General features: G+C 50.3%; 1 protein-coding gene across 1 annotated transcript in view; it reads right to left on the bottom strand.

The window, feature by feature from the left end:
• The window catches only part of CRMP1 (collapsin response mediator protein 1), a 66668-nt gene that overhangs the window by 9514 nt on the left and 40835 nt on the right, over positions 1-16319 (bottom strand). Inside the window, exons 7-11 of the mRNA XM_024119398.2 lie at positions 11720-11788; positions 10306-10426; positions 7501-7657; positions 4477-4618; positions 3635-3805 (exon numbers count right to left, since the gene is read on the bottom strand). Coding sequence (XP_023975166.1) covers positions 3635-3805; positions 4477-4618; positions 7501-7657; positions 10306-10426; positions 11720-11788 — 660 coding nt within the window. The remainder of the gene's footprint in view (positions 1-3634; positions 3806-4476; positions 4619-7500; positions 7658-10305; positions 10427-11719; positions 11789-16319) is intronic.

A 16319-nucleotide genomic window follows, 5' to 3' on the forward strand; every position in this document is an offset into this window, starting at 1 on the left:
CCGGTTCCCCTGCATCGGCAGGCGGACGCGCAACCACTGCACCACCAGGGAAGCCCCCACATAGAGTTTTAAAAGCTAATTGTTGGGCTTCCTTGGTGGCGCAGTGGTTGAGAGTCCGCCTGCCGATGCAGGGGGCGCGAGTTCGTGCCCCAGTCCGGGAATCCCACATGCCGCGGATCGCCTGGGCCCGTGAGCCATGGCCGCTGAGCCCGCGCGTCTGGAGCCTGTGCTCCGCAATGGGAGAGGCCACAACAGTGAGAGGCTTGCGTACCGCAAAAAATAAATAAAAAGCTAATTGTTTCTTGCATCTCCCTCCCCCGCGCCATCCCACGGGGATATATGTACATGTATAGCTGATTCACTTTGCTATAAAGCAGAAACTAACACACCCTTGTAAAGCAATTATACTCCAATAAAGATATTTAAAATAATAAATAAAAGCTAATTGTGTTATTTCCTAAAGGTACTTATGAACAATGTAAAAACTCAAATAATACAAAAGACTATGATTTTAAAAACTGTTGTGTCTCCCATCCTGGAGCCGCAGTTCCCCAGGACCTCTCCCAGGAAGCAACTACTGTTCCTCAGTCTTTTATGTCCTACAAAAGATAGCCTGACACTGATGAGTGGATAAGCATGGTGTATGTTTATATCCATCAGTGGATGAATGTGGTTTATCCAAGCAGTGGAAGATTATTCAACCATAAAAAGGAATGGATTGATACCTACTACAGTGTGGATGGGCCTCCAAAACATGATACCAGGTAAATAGAAACCAGAAACAAAAGGCCACATACTGTGTGATGCCATTTACAGGAAATGTCCTGAATAAACAAGTCCAGAAAGAAAGCAGATTTGTGGTTGACAGGGGCCTGGGGAGGAGGAATGGGGAATGATTGCTGATGGGTATTGGGTTTCTTTCTGAGGGGATGAAAACGTTCTGGAATTAGCAGTGGTGATTGTACGACTTTCTCAATATACTAAACACACTACTGCACTGTACATTTTAAAATGGTGAAATTTATGTCACGTGAATTATATCTAAACATAAAGAGTGTAAAGAAACTAGGTAGTCTCTGGATATACAAGCATGTATGTGACCTATGGTGTGATACTTTGAAGCAAATACTTTTCCCACGAAGATATGAAAGAATAAAAGTTGTGTTCTTTTTAAAGAAAAGTAGATTTTAATTTTTTTTTTTTTTTTTGCCGTAAGCGGGCCTCTCACTGTTGTGGCCTCTCCCACTGCGGAGCACAGGCTCCGGACGCGCGGGCTCAGCGGCCATGGCTCCGGGGCCCAGCTGCTCTGCGGCATGTGGGATCCTCCCGGACCGGGGCACGAACCCGCGTCCCCTGCATCGACAGGTGGACTCCCAACCACTGCGCCACCAGGGAAGCCCCAGATTTAAATTTTTAATCACCGATCAAGATATAAGAAATGATTTTCATCGTCAAAAGGAAAGTAATGTTTTTAAAACTGAAAAAATAAAACCAACCTCTAAGACAGCATTTTTCAATCCATGTTCTGAAAAACATTTGTTTCCTGCACTATGTGAATTGCATTGCTTTAAACAGAGAAAATGGAACAGACAAAAACGCTGTGGCCAATTGGTCTCACGGCATCCTGAATTGTCCTCTTCTTATTATGAAAATAATTCAAATCTGGCTTGGGACAGAGAGGGCACGCTTTTCAAGTTTAACGAATCTGAAACATTCCTTCTCACATGGGTAATCTCAGGTATGTGACTTACTATTATGGGTTCAATTGTCCCCAAAAAGGTATGTTGAGGTCTTCACCCCCAGTACTTCAGAATGTGACTGTATTTGGAAATAGGGTCATTGCAGATGTAATTAGTTAAGATGAGGTCACACTGGGGTAGAGTGGGAGCTAAAGCCAATGACTGGTGTCCTTATAAGAAGATGATAAGACATAGGGAGACGGCCAGAGATTGGAGTGACGCATCTACAGACCAAGGATGGCCAGCGACACCAAAAGCCAGGAGAAAGGCATGGAACAGATTCTCTCCAAGAGCCTTCAGGGGAGCCCAGCCCTGCTGACACCTTGATTTCAGACTTCAGGCCTCCGGAACTGTGAGAAAGTCAATTTCTGTTGTTTCAAGCCACCAGTTCGTGGTACTTTGTGACAGCAGCCCCAGGAAACTAATACACGTATCCTCTCTCTGTCCATTTTCTTACTTATTAATAAATAATAACATACCTAACTTAGAAGGTTGTTGTATCAAGTGAGATGATGCATGGAAAATATAAGCACAGAGTAACTACAAGATAATATTTGATAATATTTGGAGTTTGATAACAACTGGAAGCCCTGCTCCTTGACCCAGGTGTCCTCTTCTTCCCTGGACCACAGCGGCCTTGTGAGCTGACACCACTGCGGAGCAGCGTGCCTCTCCTGCCTTCCCAGACCCCACCTGGTCTGTGCACATCACCGCATCCATAGTAGTTACAACGGAGCCGTGTGTCTGCTGGGCGGTGAGTGTGGAGAACAGCATACACCCTTCTCCACGGGAGGCTACCTCAGGCTCACTTCCTCCTGACCTGTCCCCAGGGAGGGGGGTGAGGGAAGCCAGCCTGTCATCAGGGAGCTCTGGTTATTTTAAGAATGACCACTGGTGGATAAGTTGGACAGACCTCTCTGTCCCCAGGCCACGGGTCTTGTGGCCGAGGGGGACCTAGGGGCCACACTCATGAGCTGCTACAAGTGGTCCTTGTCACTTTCTCTTGAGGCTTCCTTGTGCCTGGTGTTCTGTCCCCACGCACGTGGTCTCGCCCCTCACCAGCAAGTGACCACTGGGCTGGGCAATGGCACCCAAGGGGGGTGAGGACTGCCATCGCAGAGTGATGCTGTGTGCACACGCTCTGCCTCCCAGCCCACGCCCTGTAACAGACTTTGGTGAACCAGGGACCAGGCTGAGGACTCTGTGTCTCGTGAGTGTGAACGTTAATCTGGACCCAAGACCGCTGCTGACCATGCAGAGTGGGTCTGAAGCAAGCACTTAGGGAGGGAAAGGTGTCCTACGTCTCTCTGCATCCTTAGAGGTTTGCTGGATGAGTGAAGAAATCAAGGGCATGGAAGATACAAAGGGCAGAGAAAAGCCACACCCATAGGCTTGGGGCTTGGACCCCGGGAGAGTGTGCACGAGTCAGTCCAGTCCTTTCCTTTGATGACTGTGAGCCCAGCCCCAAACTGAAGTAGGTTTCTGACATAGCAGATCAAGCTCTCCAGCTCGATAACTAAATTGGAGAAAGAATCTTGGACCTTATACTTCCCCTCTCTGAGCCTGATGGCTTACTCCATGGAACCAGGAGCAGAGTCAGCTGTTTAAGAATGCATGCATCTGTAGACAGGAGCCCCAGAGAGAGACAGACAGAGAGAAAGAGAGAGAGACGTGGGAGAGACACATGCAAGAACAGCTTAGTTGAGCCTGCTCCAAACCCTTCTCCCAATCTCTCCAACTGGAGGAGAAATCTGAAAGACCGAGTCATGCCAGATATCAGATCACATTCTAGTCGGAAAATTCGTAAGTCATTTTTAACCAGAGGCTTCCGAAATGACTGCAGAGCAAGAGTTGCTCAGCCAAGCCAGGAGCGTCACTAATAGACCAGGACTTACCGACTTGTGGCTCTTGGCTGTTATGGTCTTCAGCTTGTCAGGGTCCCAGATGACCACGTCGGCGTCCGAGCCCACGGCAATCCGCCCTTTTCTGGGGTACAGGTTAAAGATCTTGGCTGCGTTCGTGCTGGTAACAGCAACAAACTGGTTCTCATCCATTTTGCCAGTAGCCTGAAGGCAAGATCCACTGGTGAAAAGAGCATCTCATAACAGGACCAGAGGGGCAGACGGGCACAGATCTAAAGCAGCCAACGGGAGTCCTTACAAGGGCTCTGGAATTTTCTCCTCTCCCTGCTGAAACCAGGTCACCCTGTAAGAGCGCCAGAGGCCTGGCTTCATCAGAGCAGAAACGTAATTAACCGTTCAGAGGCGTGATGACATTTCCACAACGGCCACCCTGACATCTGGTCAGTTTCATTGGGCCCAAGTTTAGCAGAAAATAAAAATCTACTGTTTCAGGTGAGTGATCAAGGTGTGACCTGGGGATTCCTTACGCATCAGGAAGCCTCCATACCCACTCTCAACCCCAAACCCGAAGACACACACAGTTTACAAAGTCATCTTTACGTGGACTAAGATGTGGTTCAAAACAAAACAAAACATTCTCATCCTTAAAGACTAAAGGACAGCTGCTGTCACATCTGCAAATGCAAAGGACACCACAGGACTCGCGCTGCTTTCTTAAGGGTCACGTGTTTTCCGTGTGCCCTCCTAGTGCCTCCTGCCTCAAAGTAAGAAGGGAATTTTAAGAACCAGCAGTGCATAATGCATGGCTTCGATGGGCAGGAGGACCAGGAGGGGTGTTTCTAGAATATTCCAGGAGGGAGACGGCGCCGCCTTACCACTGACTTGTCCCAGACCACGGTCATCCGCTCCTCTATCCCGTTGACGCCCTCAGGGATCAGAGTGAAGTTGTCCTTGCCCACCGCCTTCTGGGCAGTGCCGTAGGGACAGTGGCCGCTGCCTGTGACCTGCAGGTCTCCGCTGGCAAAGACAGAACAGGGCGGGGTTCAGACCTGAGCTCATGTTGAGGAGCAGATCCTGACTTCAGACACCCAAGGAGGCTGTGAAACTCAAACCCCACAGAGATCTGGGGCACATCATAGGCCTTACTGAGTGACACCGGAAGGCCCGGTGGCCTTTGGGGTCTTGCTGAAGACTGGAAAGAGGCCTGTGCAACGGGAGAGGGTTCTGTTTGAGTGTGGGCTCCAGCTGGCCCAGGTAAGGCTCTCCGGGTCAGCCTCCTCCTCCTGCCCTAAAACGCTCTGATCCTGGGGCAGTGGGTCTGTTCTTTCACCCCCCAAAGAGAGCCCACAGGGCCTCAAGATGCTGCAGGCATCTGTGAGGAGAGACTTGCTGAGAACAGAAGATGCTAGAGGCCAACAGAGTGACTCTGCTTCCATGCATCTCACTAGACCCGTGAACAGCCCCTGATGCAATTTGACTTTGCAAATCCAACGGGTCTGCTTTTAAAACCCAGAACTGCCACCTCCTGGCCAGGCAAGTCACTTCTCTTTTCTCCATGCGTAAAATGGAAAAGAGAATGGAACCTTCCATCCCGGATCACCCTGAGGAGACAATGAGCTACTTGCCTGGCACACGGCAGGCGCCAAAGATGCCTACTCCCTTGCTCCTCTCTCCATCCTCCACCTCTTCTCTTTAAAATCGAGTGCCCGGTGAATTTTATGTTATGTGAATTTTATCTCAAGGTTTAAAAAAGAAGAAAAAATACTGAGTGGAGCCAACGAATGAATGGATGAGTGACTGAATGAATATATAAATAAGTGAGTGAATAAAACCCAGCCTCCAGCACGTGCCTGTGTGTCTCACAGAGTCACGGATGTTTGTGCTGGAAGGATGGTTATGTCCCCGGCCTCGTGTCTCCGCCAGGTCACATGGGAAACCATAATGTGCTGACCTTGGTCTCCCTCTGTAAGGCTGTTGATGTAAGGCCTGGCTAATGTTTCTGTGCTGTGCCCAAAGGACAAAATGCTATTCATTGGTTGTAGCAAAGTGACACAAGCTCACTGGGTTTGCTTTTCTGTCACTCAGGCTTTGGAGATGAAATACTCTGGGGCTGTATGACGAGCCCCTAACTGGCATCTGAATCAATGGAATAAGTGGAGTTTTATTTTGTGATTTTCAACAAGGGCAGAGGCCAGCCTCCATTTCGGGGCCCCAGGGTATGTTAGCGATCATGTAGACGTACAGAAATATATTTGGATGTGACATTCACTCATTTATTCGACAAAGGTATGTTGCACACTTAGGCAATGGGGATGCATCTATAAGCAGAAAGAGACAAATTCCTGTGTTCATTAGCTGACATTCCAGTGCAGGGTGGGCGGGGGGCGGGAGTCAGGAGCATACGGTCAGGAGAATGAGAGTTAGGGTGAGGTGGAGGGGTGACGGGGTAGCGCTGGGACTGCCGTTTTTAAGAAGATGATCAGACCTATTTCACTGAGAAGAAATCTTCCAGCAAAGATCTGAAGTTGGCAAAGAGCAAACTGCAAGATGACGAAGAAAAGAGTGCTAGGCAGGGGCAGGGTGAGTGCAAAGGCCCTGTGGCACCATCCTGCCTGGGGTCTAGTTAGCGTGACACCAGTGGGATGGACCGAGGGAGCCAAGGGGAGAAGAGGACCAGGCAAGGTTAGTGAGGAGTGAGGGCAAAATCAGGCTCAGCCTTGAGGGACACCGTGGGGACTTGCGTTTCACTTTGAGAGGAAAGGACCCTGGAGGTCTCCTGGCATAGGGCTGGCTTGGTCTGATTTAGGTTTTAAAATATCTGAGCATCTTTTGAGAACAGATTGTGATGCGCTAAGGGTGTGGAAGGGGCAGTACGGAAATAGAGAGCCTTGTCAGGAGGTGAGAAACGATGGCCCTTGAGCCAGGATGGCTGCAGCCAAGGAGGCGAGAAGCGGCCAGATGCCAGGGCCTTTGGTCCGTGTCCTGCCATTTCCTGAGACGGGCAAGACTGTGGGAGCAGCAGCTTCATGGGGGAAGATGGGGGGTTTGTTTTGGACTTGGAGCTGCCCACCAGACATTGGGCTGCAGACGCCAGGTATGTCATGGACTGCTGCAGCATTTAGGGAAAAGGAGAACACACCCTCACCCCCTTCCAGTTCCTTCTGATTAGAAGTCCCACCTTATTCTCGCCCCTCAGGGAAACTCTTATGCATCCCCTAGCTCTGGGCCTGATGTCACTTCCTCCAGAAAGCCTTCCAAGCTTGCATCTCCGCTTCCAGGGCAGCCTGCACACCTCACCGCTTAGCCTTCTCCCGTGGCCTTAAGTGTTCTTCCCTCACACTGGCTGATGGCAGAGAAGGGGTTAAAGTAGCTGTGCTCCTACTATGTGCAGGAAGCAGAGTGTAACGCAGTGGCCGCTGTGAACCCTGAATTCCAGGCCTTTTACCTACGCTGTCTCACACCCACCTCTGCAGTAGGTACTGCATTCTCCCCACTTTGCCGATGCGTCAACTGAGGCAGAGACATTACAGGTTATGTGACATGGCCAGGGTGACACAGCCAATTAGGGGTTGAGGCAGGATTAGGATCCTGGTCTCACATTCCTAATTCTGGGTGTTTCCCAATACACCACAGTGCCAGGCACACAGAAGGTGCTGAAATATCACTGAATGAATGGGAGGTGACCTATAAACATGAATGGAGCGGTTACTGACTCAAAGGCCCAAAGGCCTGCTGTAAACAACCCGGGGTTTTGTTCTGAGATCTCCCGGGCAGCCAACCCAAGGCCCCTTCCCAAGTGTGTCTGAACCAGCTGCGATTTCCTATCCTTCAACCCTCCGCTCCCCAAAGTCCTGCCCCCCTGCCCAGGCCCACGAGCCCGCCACCCCCGGGGCTCTCACCAGGCCAGCAGGGAGGTCAAGTAGTCGGGCGTGGTAGGGTCCGGGCTCAGGGGAGGGGAGGTCACGAAGGCCGCCGCCTTGGCCCAGTTCTTGCTCCAGTAATGGGTGCCATCCGTCCCCAGACTGGCAGCGATGGGCTCGCCAAAAACGAGGGGGCCTTGGGAGGCAAACACAAACACGCATGGTTGAGAGCGAATGGTCTCTCATGGGAGATGCGGGTGCAGGAAAGTAGGATCTCGAGGCTGGAGAATGAGACTGGGGGTAAATCGCCCATCCTTCCCCCAGGCTTCACCACCCCCGCCCCCCCCAGAGCCCCAGCTCCTCGGCCACCAGGCACTCAGGGCCCCGCTGTCCTGCTCAGCAACCTTTTGGACTGTGAATGCTTTTAGCATTTGGATTTGACTATTTTTGACTATTATGTCTTTTTACGATGCTCAACCAAAGCACAGAGACCTGATGTGCTGTCTCGGTTTGGATTCCGCCAAAAGCAGATCTTCAAATGAAAACTCGAGTTCAAGAGTTTTATTGGGAGGTGATTCCAGGAAACAACTCGGTGGGGACTGAGGAAGTGACACAAGGCAGAGAGAGAAGCCAAGGAGAGATGAGTTATCACCGAGTCATGGCCCTGGGCACGCGCAGCTCAGTGCACTGGGGACCCCGGGAGCCTCAGAGCCATCCCACGCCACAGGGGCGAAGGGGCCAGGACGTGCGGCCACCAACCCACTACTGGAGGGCTCCTCTCTGAGCATTCACTTTCCCGAAAGTCCAGCTTGCCTTCCAGGGAGTGGGCCACATGTGTTTCTGCCAGAACAAAAGCCCAGGGGCAAAGTCTCAGGCTTCCCAGTGAGAATCCCCGCAGCAGAGAAAGTGCCAAGGGGACGACGTGGGCCCAGGGTTCTGTGGCATCAGTCCGGGGCCATCCTGCTGGCAAGCGGGAGGCAGGCTTTGGGCTTCCGCAGCCCGGCTCTGGGCTCCCGCAGCCTGGCTCTGGGACGGCGACTCCCAACAGCACAGCGGTGCTGGGACTGCTCTGGACGGTCCTGCCCGAGACAGCAGCCACCAGCCACACGTGGCCCTGGAGCGCAAGAAACAGGGCTGACGCGACTGAGGGACCAACTTAAAAATTGTACTTAACTTCACTTCAATTGAAATAGCCACGAGAGGGTGGTGGTCACTTTATTTCTCGGCAGCTCCAGGACCGGCAGGCTTAGCTCCCCGGCATGCTTAGCGCTGCTTCCAGATTCTTGTTACCTCTCTGAGCGGCAGTTTCCTCATCTTTAACCTGGGGCTGGTCCTCAGCAAGCTGTGCTAACCTAGATCACTCTCTGTACAATGCCTCTACTCGTCAGCTTGCCCTCAAGAATACTAAAACTAGGTATTTGGGGTTCAACGCTGCTCTGTCCCATACGGAAACCACCAGCCACACGTGGCTTTCAGGCGTTTGGTCTGAGTCGAGATGTGCTGTAAGGGTGAAATACACACTGGATTTCGAGGACAGTACAGAAAAGTAATGCAAAATATCTTAATCCATTTATACTGATTACACGTGGAACGAATATTTTGGATATATTAGGCGAAATAAAATACATAATTAAAGATTTTTAAGAATAGAGCCACTTACACTTCCCAAGAAGGGTTCCTGTAAGAAAGGAGGAGCATCCTGCATGCAGAGGGTGGTGGACGCAGTCAGGGCTGTGTTGCTGTTGTGGATCTCCACCCGGCCGCCCCCTCCGACCCAGAGCTCCCGGCCAACCTCATACGACTCCCAGAAAGTAGACGGGTGGACCTTGTCTGGGTGGTGAACATCCTTGGTGAGTGTCCACAGGACGAAAGGATTCTAGCGACTGTCTTCGTGTGACGTGTGCTACCCCCTCTGTCATTCTCTCTCTCTCTCTCTCACCCTGAGTTAGGGAAGGAAGGCTGCTTTGGGCAACCTTCATTCTCTATCTGGTGGATGTTGGGGACTGTGGGCCTCAGTCAAGAAGGCCCGGGGGCCACACTCGGGCGGCCCCTCTGAGTCTCCTGGGGAATGGCCATCACACAGGTCAGAGCCGCTCAGGAGCCCTCGGGACCCGCCAAGGACTTGGCTGGAACTTCACATCTGTGAGCCCATCGGGTCCGTTTCGAGACGAAGCAACAGTAGCTCAGAGAGGTTAAGTAGTGCGTCCAAGTCTTAGAGCTGGAGGATGCCTTCCTGCCACACTCCCTTGAGGTCCAGCACGGGGCTGTCCCCAGACCCTCTGGCTCTGGAAAAACACCTTCCTCCTTCCCAACCTGCAGCTGAGACTCTGGGTGGGCCCCACGGTGGAGCCTGGGTGCAGGCACCCACTAAGAGGCCCTGGATAGGGGACCCAGGATGAAGGGCCCAGAGAGAGGACCAGAAAGAGGGCGGGCAGGAACCAAGAGCTGAGGCAGCCCTGGCTCCATCACTTGTTTGATGTGAAACCCAGGGGAGAACTTGGAACTCTTCACAGATCTTTAAAATACATGGTCTCATGTGACCCACAAGGAGGGGATAATTACCTTAGCTACAAGTTGGGAAACCGAAGCTCAGACCACTTACCCAAGGTCACACCCGGGGCCCACGGCGCCCCAGGAATCAAACCTAAAAACGACTGCACATCTTGTGCCTGCCCACCATCCCAAGCTCCCTTTTCAACCTGCCCTACAGGGCCCAGGCTGCAGGCAACTGGCAGAATGTCTCTGCCCTGGAGAGTGGCTGCGTCAGTGAACGTGAGCCCGTTGGACATGCCCCTTCCTCACACCGCAGCTTCCCGCAGGAGGCCCATGCGCTGGGCTGCGTACCTTTCTTCCTGGCCAGGGCGATGATGTCCGCCGCGCTCTTGCTCATCACCTTGGTGATGTACACAGGGCAGTTGATCCGACCCGCGATGGTGATGGCTCGGAACACGGCCTCGGCCTCCAGCTGCAGACACAGCAAATACATGGGTCACAGGAGGGAGAGGTGGGAGGCACCACCCACCCTGAGCTCCAGGGGCTCTCCCTGATCAGGCTCCTTTGATTCTCCTTAAGTGTGGTCAGAGGGAGATCGACTGCATCAAGAGAGGAAAATACTGTAGATTTTTCAAGAGGAAGGAAAAACTAAGAATGTATTTGGCTAGAGGGTTGGAAGGCAGAATTATGTTTTTCACTGGCTTGGAAGTATTCTGCACGCTGTGTTAGAAGGAGATCGCCTAGGCGGTAGAGTCATCCAAAGGCCCATAAAGTGGTCGGTTACTTATAAAATGCCTGACATCAGGGAACACAGGTGTCCAACGTGCATTCCTTCCTTCATTTGTTCAATAAGCAAGTGAAACCATCTGCTGTTGGGTCTGGCCTCTGTCCCCGCTAGAGCAAACAAAAGGACCAGTGATGTATTGTTTTGACTTCCAGTCTGCCGTGCTGCTAGTGGCTGGCAGGAAGCCCAAGCCACAGCCACGTGCCACGAGTCCGGCCACACCCAGAAGGGTACCCAGGCTGCCCACAGGCCTGAAGGCGGTGGCAACGTCCACGTGCTCTAAGGGTTTGCAGACACTGTCTCAGGTCTGTCCTGGTCTCACCAGGGACTGGGAACCCAGCTCGTGGGCGTGGAGCTCCCGTCTGGAGCACTGGGCCCCATCAGGAGCCTTCGGGTAAGGAGTCTGTGTACTCGTGTGTTGCGTCCCATGTCCGGCACAGGCCGGCCTAGAGCGGAGGTCCGGGAAGACTACTAATGATCTGATGAGACACCAGAAAATACTGGACGTCCATCCTGCTCCATGCCCAACCTTCTTGCCTTCCTTCTACCCGCCGTGTCCCGCCACACATGTGCCGTATGACTCCCCGGGGATTCGTCCCTTGTCGAGTCTTAGAGCACAGCGGATAGGAGGTCCGTGCAAGGGCAGTTGTTTTGAAGTCCTCTGCCTGGGATGTGGGGCTCCACTTTCCTGTCATCAAATACACCTTGTCCTCAGTAGGGATTCTGAAGTGTCCATGGGACCATGGTGTGAAGTTCCTGGGCCCTGGGAGAGGCAGAGCCTTTCCCGGCTCCTCTGATCAACCTGCAGGCCCCAGGGCTCCCCAGCCCGAGGGCAGACCCGGAAAGGACCACACGTGCTGGGATACTCATGTAGGGGAAATGAGACGGCGACGGGGGCTCTAGCCTGGCTGTTCCAGCTGGAACAGCATCGGGGGGAGCTCTCGGCTATGTCAGAGTCACACTCAGTGGAGGCTCCTTTACCTCTTCAGGTCTGCTCAGAGCATGGCCCTCAGGACCCGTGATGCCCATCTCTAAGATCCGCTTTTGTTCCTACAAGACAAGAACGAATGAGTCAGTGATTACAGAATGCCAGAGCCGGGAGAGGCCAATCCTCCAGCCCCGTTAGACAGATGGGGCAGCTGAGCCCAGGACAGGGAGTGGTCTGCATGGGGTCTAACGGGCTGCGGCGATCCACAGCTTCTTTGCTCCCTCCACTACCTCGGGCCACCTTCCCCTTTTGCAACCCTGGATATCCCCATCCACACCTGCTCTATTCAACACCACGGGACCAGTGAGAGGAAGTAGGGTTATACGAAATTAGCCTTAAAGACCACCCAGCGCTCTTCCAACTTCCAAGTCTCTGCTGCAGGGTAAGAGAGAAGGAAGATGGGTGGTGTTTGCGTATGACATGGATGCAGAAATCAAACTGGGCATCCAGCTCCAGAACCGACCGTCTCTGTCGGTTCTGAGCCTCAAGGTTCTCTTCTTTTTTTAAAATTGAAGTGTAGTTGATCTACAATGTTGTGTTAGTTTCAGGTGTACAGCAAAGTGATTCAGTTATACACACACACACACACACACACACACACACACACACACACACATATATATTCCTTTCAGATTTTTTTCCCTTACAGGTTTACAAAATGTTGAGTAGTTTCCTGTGCTATACAGTTGGTCCTTGTTGGTTAGCTATTTTATATATAGCAGTGTGTATATGTTAATCCCAAACTCCTAATTTATCCCTCCTCCCCTTCTCCTGTAGTAACCATAAGTTTGTTTTCTATGTCTGTGAGTCTATTTCTGTTTTGGAAATAAGTTCATTTTTATCATTTTTTTAGATTCCACATATAAGCGATATCACATATTTGTCTCTGTCTGGCTTACTTCACTCAGTATGATAATCTCTAGGTCCATCCATGTTGCTGCAAATGGCATTATTTCATTAATCTTCTCTTCTTTACATTGGAAACAACAGCACCTACACACCGGAGTTGCTATAATACACCACTGAGGTGGCAGATGTGAAATGCTTGCACGATACCTGGTGTAGAGTAAGGGCTCGTTGATGGTCAGCCAGCTCTCATTTTCTCTACTGTAGTTTCCTCTTCCTGGTACCTGTCTTTCTAGCAGGAAAACTCTACCTCAAGCTTATCATATAAATGAAATGGTTCCCTGAGCTAATAGCCCAGAAGCAAATCTATTTGCTCCAAGGCTCCAAGGTGTCCCCTCCTCAGGAATACTGTAGTATCTCAAAACTAGTATTTTTACATTGCCCAGGTAGGTGTCAGCTGTGCTAATTTTAACTTCTGCAGTTTCTGTGTCATCATTCTGGAACACAGCCCTACAAGGAGCCCCAGGCCCTATCAACAATAAAAAAATCATAATTTCAACTGTGCATTTATGGTTATTAAGCTCGAGTTTATTATAAGAACGTAAGCTGGAAACAATTTCAAGATCTAACAACTGGGGTGGATTTAAGTAAAGAATGGAATGATGTCAGCTCTTGAAGATGGTGTTTACAAGGCATTTTTGTAAACTGTTTACAACAAGATTTATGATATGGAGACATCCCTCTGGAAGATTATTTAAATGTCAGTTACTATTTCTGTTGGAAGGAAGGAAGGAAGGAAGGAGGAGAAAAAGGGAGGGAGGACAAAAGATGATGTAAGGGGGGAAAAACACAGATCACAAGAGACTAGAGTAGGGTTTCCAGTTAAAAATCATGGGCTGAGCACACACATGATTTTTACTCCATCCTGAAACTCTGCTAAAGTGACAGAAATGGTACACAAGAACCAAGAGAATGCAGAGAAGATAACAGAAACAAAATTTTGGAAGCCGGGAAGCAGATGTACAAAAGGTAGCAGATTTATTGGAGCTGAGAAAACTCAATCTTAAGTTGGCAGCGAGGAAAGCTAAGAATTCCCTGATGTAAAGCTTAAGAACTGGGGACTCCACACTCAACTTTTCACACACATTTGGTGGGATATAGGTTGGTACACCCTGGAAAACAGGGCAGCGGTAACTGTAAGACCTGAATATGTGCACACCCACGACCCAGAAATCCCCCTCCTAGGTACTTACCAACAGAAATGGGAACACGTGTTTAACAAAAGACTGAACGAGAATGTTTAAGGAAGCTGTATACACAGTGGTCCTAAATTTGAAACTATCCAAACATCTGTCAACTGAAGAACAAATTGTGACCTATCCCTGCAGTGGAATTCTACACCGTGATGACAGAGAGAACACGATTGCTTCAGGTAACAATAGGGATGAATCTCACAAACCTAGTTTTGATCAAAAGAAGCCAGGTGTAAAAGAGGACCTACTGTGTGGTTTCATGTTTATGAAGGTCAAAACCAGGCAAACCTAAGATACATGTGTGGGGCAGCTTCTAAGAGGCTCCCAGTGAGCCTGCCTCTGCTTGCACGTGGGCTGGAACTGGCACCCTGCTTCCAATGAGAAGAACACGAGGAAAGAGATGGGATGTCATTTCTGAGGTTAGGTCACAAAGGGACTCCCACTTCTCCCTGGCTCACCCTCTCCTGCTCTCTCACTTGGAAGGAAGCAGGTCACCATGCTGTAGCTGCCCATGTGGCAGAGAACTAAGGGGTCCTCTGTCTAACAGCCAGCAAAGAATAAAGGACAACAGTCTGATAGCTTGCAAGGAACTGAATCCTAGAAGGAACCCTCTGGAAGGGAATCCTGCCCCAGACCAGCCCTGAGATGACTGCAGCCCTACCTGACACGTTCACTGCAGCCGGTGAGAGACCCTGAGCCCGAAAACCCAGCCAAGCCACACCTGGACTCCGGACCCACAGGACCATGACGTAGAAAACGTTTTTTTGTTTGACGATGATAAATTTAGGGGGTAATTTGTTATGCAGCCACAGAGAACTGGAACAGATTTTGGTATTCAGAAGTAGGGTGCTGCCATAGCAATTAACTAAAAATGTGGGACTGGCTTTGGGACCGGGCAGTGAATGGAGGCTGGAAGGATTTCAAGGCATGTGTTAAGAGAAAGCTGGTCTGAAATGGACTGTTAGCAGAAATATGGCTTTTGAGGACCTTGCTAGTGAGAGCTCAAAAGGAAATGAGGCGTCTGTTATTGAAAACTGGAGGAAGGGGAATCTTTTATGTAGTAGCAGAAAGCTTGGCAACACTGTCACCTGCAGTGATGTGGAAAGGGGCAAATGTGTCTAATGAACTCAGGGATCTAGCTGAGGAGAGTCCCCAGCAAATTGTCATGGTACCGCCTGGTTTCTTCTTGCTGCTCATAGTAAACAGTAAAATGTGAGAGGGACAGATAATTGAGGGTGTGCCCATAGATCCTCTCAATCAAATTAAGGCCTCTAGGAAACTCAAGGATGTACCTCTTGGCTGTCTGACCAGGAGGAGGAGGGCTTATTGAAAAGAAATCTGTGGGTATCTTTTGTCTAATGGGGTGAATTCCAGTGAGATTCAGAGGAGGCCCACAAAGGTCTTGGGAGGATTATCTTAGCAAAACACCGGCAGCCTGGACTGGACGGGATAAGACATACAGAATGAATGGAGGCAGTTGGACTCCTAAAATTCCACTGTGCAGGAAGCAGGCTGAGAAAATTCCTCAGCTGCAAGCATGGGCTGCCTTTCATGAAAAGGAAGGATGGAACCAATAGCCCAGAAGGAGGAGCCAAGAGCCATGGAGAATTATTCTCAGGCTTCAAGGCCTCATCAAGGAACTGCCAACACTTGTCTAACTGGATTTCAGAACTGCTATGGACCAATGACTCCTGGTGTTTTCCACTGTCCCTCTTTCAACAGGAATGCCCACCCCACCACTATATGTCGTGTGTTGAGTGTGGGGGGAGACGGGGGCCAGATAACTTGCCTATTTTCTTCAAAGACCTACAGATTGTAGGGACTAAACCCAAGAAGCCTCATCCACACCTAGACCTGGCTTAGATGATTCCAGTCTTTGACGGTGTAATGAGGTGAGAGTTTGGAGGACCCTGGAAAGGAATGAATGTGTTTTGCATGTGAGAAGGTCATCAATCACTGGGGGCCATAGGAGAGACTGGCAGACAACCTCTGATACGCCTCCCAGTGATCCTCACTTCCCGGCATTCATACCTTTGTACAATCCCATCTTTTGGGTTGAGGGCTGGGTTTAGTGACTTCTTGCCAATGACCAGAATACTGCTGTGTGATGGTACTGAGTTGTTCTTTTTTATTTTGAATTTGAAAGAATTTCAATTTTACAGAAAAACTGCAAGAACACAAATAATAAGAAATAAAGACAATAGCTAACCTTAACAGTGAAGCTTCAAGTCTCATGCCCTTAACCATCACGTTGCAATACCACTGGGCTTTGGAACCAGATGGAACTGTATTCACATCCTGGCTCCGATGCCCCATGTAACAGTGAGCAAGTTATTACTATCTGAGCCTCAGTTTCCCTACCTATGAAATGAAGATATACATACTCCTTAGCATCACGCACGGCATTAACTACTTTCATTGGATGCATCCAAATCTTCTATATGCCTGATCTTGATTTGTGGCATCATAATCAACCCTGCACAGAGACCAAGCA

The sequence above is a fragment of the Physeter macrocephalus genome, chromosome 7 (genome assembly GCF_002837175.3).
Source record: "Physeter macrocephalus isolate SW-GA chromosome 7, ASM283717v5, whole genome shotgun sequence".
Classification (NCBI taxonomy): domain Eukaryota; kingdom Metazoa; phylum Chordata; class Mammalia; order Artiodactyla; family Physeteridae; genus Physeter; species Physeter macrocephalus.